Genomic DNA, 7,737 nt, shown 5'->3' with positions numbered 1-7,737 from the left:
TCCGTATTTCATACTATATATATATATATATATATATATATATCAAACAAATTCATACGTGTAATTGTGAGTGACTTAATCAAATATACATGTTACATGCTTACTTGTGTTAATATTCATTTATTCGTATATTGTGTTAATATTCATTCATTCGTATATTCCGAGGGGTCCATCATACTCCCATATATTGGGTTCTCATGCTATTGACCAACGCCCGATTCGCTTGGCAACGATCTACATACTTGTTTATGGTTTGATTATATTTACCGATTTTATTACGTTATGCTTATTTATATTGACATGCAAAACTGATGATATTCTCACTCAAGTTTATGTTGACAAAACTCTGTTTTCTACGCATATGCAGGTTGCTTGAATTGAAGTATGGATATTTAGTCAAGACCATAGGTTATAATGAAGACAAACGTTAAATCATGTTTCTAATCATTTATTTGAATTGTTTTGTAATGTTTGTAACTTTTATGTATATTTGAAATAAAATAATTAATTAGATATTGTCACTTTTATATTATGATAGTATCTTCGAGCTGTGAGCAATCGGATCATGCCCCGGCATTTTCGCCTTAGGTTGGGGTGTGACAAGTTGGTGAAGAGCTAAGCCTCGGGTATAGCTTAATCGAGTCGCATAGGGACCCAACTGAATCGCATGCAATAGAGTCGCGCGATTGGTTTTCGATCAGGTCGCATATGGGTTTCAAACGAATCGCATACGGGTTTCACAACGAATCGCATACAGGTTCTTAAACAAATCGCATACATGTTTTGAAATGAATCACATACAGGTTTTGAAATGAATCGCATGCGGGTTCTAAACGAATCGCATACAGGTTTTGAAACGAATCCCATACAGGTTTTGAAACGAATCGCATACATGTTTTAAACGAGTCGTATGCCGGGTTCCTACTTTAGTCGGTTAACTCCGTGCAATTTAAGGTCATTCGCGTCGTTATAGATCGGAGGCGTGAACCCTTTGTTTAATTGGGACTTGAACCCCTTCATCCTTACTCGGATCGGATCTTAGTTCGAGCCTTTATTCATTCAGGTCTTAAAACCTATTCGAGTCCCGATCCTCTAGAGCCGAACTTGGGGTATTTATATATATGTTTCTGCCACATTGCTTCAAACGAAGATCCTACCTCCTATTTGATTCCATTCGAGTTTATGTCGGGTTTGGCTCATTTGGAGTTCGTTTGGGTAGATTTGGTCCGGTTTGTTTTGTGTTTAGCTTTTAAGAATCCATTCGTTCATTTTGTTATTACACCTTGACAAATAAGATTAAGGTGAAGATGGATAAATTAAAGATTAAATCTTTAACATGTTACATACCTTACGGTTGGTTTGGATCTTGAGTATCTTAAAATCTCTAAATGAATCTACTAAGGATCTTGAATGGACAAAAATGAAAGATAGGAATGTTTGGGTACAGGGGGTTTTAGGGGAGCATATGTGTGTATGATGATTGGAAATGATGAGGATAAGAATGAGGATTAGGGTTTTAAGGGTTTAAATAGGGTACGCCCAAAGGCTTTTAGGCCCATATTCGTTTTCAAGTCCAATAACCATTTTAATCATATCCTTTCCTATTATTATTATTATTTAATTAGACTAAATGACGTTACACGAACCACGTATAAAATAAACTTGTATTATTTTATTTAACTAAATCTCAATAAGAGGACGTTACACTTGAGTTTGCTCGAGTTCTATATTTAGACAAATATGAGGAAGTTGAGAAGATTTCAATCATTCTTTTGGACCCAACAAACGTTAGACCAACATTGGGCCAACCTAGTCCTTGTTAGTTCGGTGCCTGGTCTATGATGCCCAAATCACATATTAAAGTGTCGATAAAACTCTTATAATAAAATAGGTGAAGAACAAATCATATAGTCCCTTAGTCAAGCCCAATTTAACATGATTTATTTTTATATATAATATAAATGAAATTGAACATAAAACACTGATATATTCAAATTTACACATTAAAAATTATATATATAACAATTAGAAAGGTTTGTATGCATCATCAGTTGTATACTGTGCATTAGTTTTTTTTTTAATTTTTTCTCTTTTACTTTCATCTTATAGTTTTCATATGATATCTTTAGTCCCTATATCTTTTATTTTTTTACAAGTTTGTCACAAAGTATGTTTCATTTTTAATCTTAATAATTTTCTACTTTCAACTTTCTTCTCTAATACTTTTTGTCTTTTACAAAATTTCATTTAACGTTTCAGTCTAAATTTTACAAATTTACACGCCGAAACAAGCATGTGTTGCTCAACGTTCTTACGCTTATCTTCCTTTTTCAACTTTTCAGTCATCAGACGACTTAGTTATTATTTTTTATGTTTTATGTTTCGGTCTATTTTTTATGTGTTAACAAGCCACAACAAACGACCGTGATTGAACGTTTTTAGCTCTACTTTTCATTCGGTTTAACAATCCCGCCACAAAGCACGGGTCCAATGCCCCCTGCCCATCAACACACGACTTCGATAAATGTTTCAAGGTTGCCTTTTCTAATGCCGCCCCCCACCGCAATGCGTTGCGGTGAGGCAAATACTAAGCGCAAGAAAAAAAAAGAAAATGAATCGGTGAGGGTTTGTGAATTCCTAGAAACGCACATCTAGGGATGAGCTCGGTACCGGTACCGAACATCCCGATCCTGAAAATCGCAAGTTTTAGGTACTGGTATTAAAACGGTATCGGAATTTAAGGTAAAATTCGAGAAATACCATACCGTACGGTACCGGTCCCGAAAACTCAAAACCTGGTGAAGGAGTCAGTACTGAAGCTATCGATAACAAACCCATTTTTGCTCTGTCACTGCACGCATCCGATAATACCTCTCAGTTGTGTTGTGTTGTTGGTTTTACACAGATAGTATGTGTATGATTCATCAGTTGCCTTCCATCCTCCTCCTCCTCCAGGTATGTTGTTCGACGGAGAAGAAGAACCGGAGTACTACTTACAGGAGGAAGAAAGCTCCCAGCAGAATCCAGAGCTGGTTTCTTTTCTTTCTTTCTAAATAAATTATTTATTTTTCTGGAATGCAATTTCTTTTTCTTTATGAGTTCGGCGGTCCCTTTGCGGACCTTTTAAACGAAAAGGGGAAGGGCGAGATGGGTTACGTTGAAAGAACTCTCGGCTTTTGCACTCCAGATTTGGATGATAGAGATCTCAGATTGGTCTTTCTCTTACTCAAAACTCATATATATATATATAATTATAATTATTTCATGTAACTTTTACATTAAATCCTTATTATCTTTGTTTCTTTTCTATTAAATCCATTTGGCGTGCAGGTAACCGACATTGTTGGGGGTACCATTCGTTGGAGAAAATATCTTGACTATTTGATTTTGTCCTTGTGTCATGATCCAAACACATTTAGTCGTATGGAGCCTCTCCTATTACAGGTACAACATGGTCTAAACAACTTTTATATTTAAGTGGCTCGCATAAATTTCGTCATTCGTTATGTTCAAAAATAAAATGAAGTAACTCCACAAGTATGCAAAATTTTGTTTCTAGATTCTTCGGATTGGATTCTATGAGATTCTAAAGATGGAGGTCCCTTCATATGCTGCTGTAGACGAGGCAATATTATTATCTAATTTCGAATAATATACTATTTATTGCAATTTGTCTAATTGTATTTGTAACTGCAGAATGTGCAACTTGCAAAAGTTTCACTTAGACCGGGCGCGGGTAACATGGTCAATGGGATTCTTAGAAAGCTTATTAAGCTCAAGGTTTAACTCTTCTCTTATATTAATTACTTAAAGCTTGTTATCTGAAAGTAAATTTAGCTTGTAATAATACAGGACTTTTTTTTTTGTTTAATAATTATTATATTTTATGGATATGCAGGAAACTAATTCTCTTCCTTCACCTCAAGTGGAGGGTGATGATCGTGCACAAGCACGTGCTCTTGCTATTCTTCATTCTCATCCAGTTGTAAGTTTGGGTTGACCCAGTCAACACTTAATTTAATGTTTTGTTTAATTTCCATAAATAGTTAATGTATCAAGAATATTTATCAAAATAATGATTCATTTTATTTGCGGCAATTTAAAAGGTTGTAGGTATGTAAGATTTATTTTGGGTGACATTAAATCATTTAACATTTCTTTTCTTGCTAAAATTTGATTTTACTAATGTGAACCATTAGAACTTTTTTTTTGTAGTGGATGGTGAGGCGTTGGATGAAATACCTCGGGCGTGAAGAAGCTATTAAGTTGATGATGTGGAATAATAGTGATCCTAGTTTTAGTTTGAGGCTTCAGTTGAAACCTATCTCTCTATTTTTATTATTAATTTAAATGGCCATGTTATCATTATTTACAAACTGTTGTTAGCTTATGTTAGGGCTAATAGAGGAAAAGGTTTTACACGGTCCGAGCTCGTGTCACGACTTGAAACATTAAAGGTACCCTTGTATTTTTCAACAAATGTCATTTTTTTATATACGCGTAGTGTTAGTTGAATTTTATATTTCAACAAATTGCACGGAATTTTGTTAAACTTCAGGTACCTTATGAGCTCTCTCCTCACTTGGATGATTTTGTTCGTATCCAGACAGGAATGCAGGTATGTCGTAAAAATAATCTATACTTAATTAATGAAAACTTGTGTAGAAATGAGATTAACTTATGTGACTCTTGTGCATGTGATAAGAGTGTTATCCAAGATGGACTACTAAAAGAAGGTTTATGTTCTGTCCAAGATGAGAGTGCAGGTTGTCATTTTCGTTCAATAATTGGTTTCCCTATTTTACCCTCAATCTTTATAATTAATTAACCAAACTTTCACTTTATAACATATTTCCTATAAGTTGATCAATGGTTGATTTGAGTTCTTTGGTTTTCTTAGACAATGATGATGATGTGTGCGTGCGTGCGCGTGCTCATGCATATTGTTAATGATGATGAATTTGAATTTGGAGCCAGGTTTGGTGGTTTCTATTGTTGACCCGCAACCTGGAGAGACGATAATCGACTGTTGTGCTGCTCCTGGAGGAAAGACTCTTTTCATGGCAGCCTGTTTGAGTGGCCAAGGTAATACCTGGTTTTTTTTTTATATAATTTAAAAAGGATTCTTTCTTGGAAAAATAAATAAGGAGAGACTTGTGAAATGGGAATAAATGTCTCAGTTAGGTTAAAAAGAAAGGGTAAAATGGTAATTATAGTGTACCCTTTAAATAATGTTTGCATGTAATCTAGGCATGGTAACTGCAATTGACATAAATAAAGGGCGGTTGAGGATCCTCAAAGAGACAGCTGAACTGCAGCAGCTTGATGATGTCATCACTACTGTGCATACTGATCTTCGTACATTTCTGGTGAGGAATTTTCAGCGTCTCTCTCTATTATAATGGAGATGATCATTTCAGAACACTATGCTTTAGCAAGACTGCACTTAACAAATCTAAATTATTTAGTTTTTTCATCCATGGTTCATATTTTTTAAGTTTTATACTTACATACACGCTAGTAGGTTGTGCACATAAAAACCATCAAACTAGTTTGTTCATGTATTTTTAAAAGTATGTTCTGTTTGGCTACCTATGTGTAGGTAATGTAAACTACACATTATATCGCCTACACATTTGTAAGTTATTTACATAAACGAACAATCAAACTAATTTGTTCTTTCTTGACAAATTCATTGTGTTTCCTTTCTCAGGAGGATAATTGTGTAACCTATGATAAACTGTTGCTGGATGCCCCATGTTCAGGACTTGGTGTTCTTTCTAAGGTATTCAACTTACTAGAAAATATTCTTTTTTTAATATGTTTTCTTCCTACATAATATTACATAAATTTAAGTACTTTGCAGAGAGCAGACTTGCGGTGGAACAGGAAGTCAGAAGATATGGAAGAACTCAAAAGCTTACAAGATGAACTTCTTGATTCCGCTTCCACGTGAGACAGACTCCATTACAACCTTTTTTAATACCAAAACGAGTTTGACCATAAAATGCTTGCAGGTTGGTCAAAGCGGGTGGTGTGTTGGTATACAGCACATGTTCAATTGATCCCGAAGAAAACGAAGAGAGGGTGGCTGCGTTTCTTCTCAGGCATGAGGTACTAATAACCTTCATTTTCGTGTTTATATTATTATTAAATAAAACTAGTAAGACATTTGAAACCTATGCTTATAAGTAATTAAATATCCCAGGAATACAGTGTAGATTCTGTAGAGAGATATGTATCAGCTGAGTTTTTGACAGAAGAGGGTTATTATTTCTCTAGCCCTGTCAAGAACTCTCTCGACGGGGCATTTGCAGCACGTCTAGTTCGTCGCACTTAACTTATTATTATTATTATTATTATTATTGATGGAAGTGAAAACCGTCAAAACTATCTGAGGTGGCTGAAGCGATACGGGTACCCTCACTAAGTTAACTGCTTGAGTTGAGTTTGTTAGACATGCTGGCGGCTACAGAATATAAGGGTCAAGGGTACAGGATGATCTTTTCTTAGTTCAGTTATGGAAGGTTAAATGCAAGCATTTATATGATCACATTGATGTACGGTCTTTGTTGCAAGGATTTTGATCTGAATGTATTGGAAATTATCATACAAGAAATCGTTCTTAGGTTTGGGCGGCGTAAAAACAATTTTGTTGGAACAATGAAAAACATAACTACAGTGTGCACAGTAGGCGGGTTCAACCGAAAACAATTAGATCATTCACGTTAACAACCCAACTCAAGCTAACTTTTTATTATACAAATATGATTTATGACTATTTTTCATTTTATATAAAAATATTAGAAGAATTAAAAATAATTATTTCCTTTCGAACCTAATAATTTGTTTAAATAAGTTTTAACACAAAAATATGTTACGCACTCATATTAAAAAACATAGGTATTCTTGAAAGTACTTTTTTTTCAATTAATTATAATAGAATGTTTATAAAAAAAACTAAACAAGACTATTTTTAATTCTAAAAATCATGCTATCTAAAATTCAAATTTTGAATGTTTTCAATAACTTTCTCTTATCTTTTATCTTTTATATTGTGTTTATTTTGCTTAAAATATTTTACTTAATTATAGTAAGTATTAATTAACTATATATGTTATAATAGTGGGGGTGGGGTGTTGTAAACAAATTATGTCTTTTAGTTGATTTCGAAATTACTTAATGTGTATATTCGTTGATTTGATTTCAATAATAACTTAATGTGCATAATTCTTAATTTCATTTTCACCGTTTATTTTGTGTCTTTATTTAAAATAACTAACATTACTAATTTTTATTATTTGAAAAGTCCTGTGTATTATATTGGTTCAAACACTAGTTAAAATATATATTAAACTAATTATTTAGAAAGGAAAAAGGGAAAATAAAACGAAATGCCTAGTCATTAGAAAGATGTCATGTGGCATTTGATTTAATTGTGACCTGGGTAACGTGAGCAAGTAGGTTGCTACATTAATTTTTTACCCTTTTTTTTCAAGAAAAATAATGATCTACCCACAAAGGTCAATAATAAACAACAATCATATCTAGTAAAAATCTTATCAATATCAAAACTATTAACAGGGTCTAGGGAAGGTGAGATGTAGGCAACCATATCGCTATCCAAAGAATAGAGAGGTTGCTTCCAGAGAGACCTTCAGTTATAAAACTATATGTATGAAAAAGAAAAATGCACTAGACTCCTAGATAGCAAAGAGAAAAATCAAAACAAAAAAT

The 7,737-nt window shown here is 33.6% G+C and overlaps 1 protein-coding gene across 1 annotated transcript; it reads left to right on the top strand.

Annotated features, from left to right (window-relative positions):
* Window positions 1-3,676: 3,676 nt before the first annotated feature.
* Window positions 3,677-6,574, top strand: LOC143629090 (uncharacterized). Its single transcript, XM_077098453.1, has 12 exons — window positions 3,677-3,780; window positions 3,899-3,985; window positions 4,216-4,307; window positions 4,397-4,457; window positions 4,559-4,618; window positions 4,706-4,766; window positions 4,978-5,085; window positions 5,251-5,369; window positions 5,714-5,785; window positions 5,867-5,952; window positions 6,018-6,114; window positions 6,209-6,574. Exons 1-12 carry the CDS (start codon window positions 3,742-3,744, stop codon window positions 6,338-6,340), a joined length of 1,014 nt encoding a protein of 337 aa, XP_076954568.1. The 5' UTR covers window positions 3,677-3,741; the 3' UTR covers window positions 6,341-6,574.
* Window positions 6,575-7,737: the final 1,163 nt, after the last annotated feature.

This window comes from Bidens hawaiensis, unplaced genomic scaffold, assembly GCF_021521415.1.
Source record: "Bidens hawaiensis isolate Kalapana, Puna unplaced genomic scaffold, B.hawaiensis_p1.1 tig00005152_1, whole genome shotgun sequence".
NCBI classification, from domain to species: Eukaryota; Viridiplantae; Streptophyta; class Magnoliopsida; order Asterales; family Asteraceae; genus Bidens; species Bidens hawaiensis.
The sequence above is the reverse complement of the archived record's forward strand: the minus strand, read 5'-3'. Positions and strand labels throughout refer to the sequence as shown.

Coding starts and splice junctions, on each gene's coding strand:
- LOC143629090 (XM_077098453.1), top strand. CDS start 3,742: ATGGTCAATGGGATTCTTAGAAAGCTTATTAAGCTCAAG. Junction 4,619..4,705: donor GTATCCAGACAGGAATGCAG/GTATGTCGTAAA, acceptor GCATGTGATAAG/AGTGTTATCCAAGATGGACT. Junction 6,115..6,208: donor CGTTTCTTCTCAGGCATGAG/GTACTAATAACC, acceptor TAAATATCCCAG/GAATACAGTGTAGATTCTGT.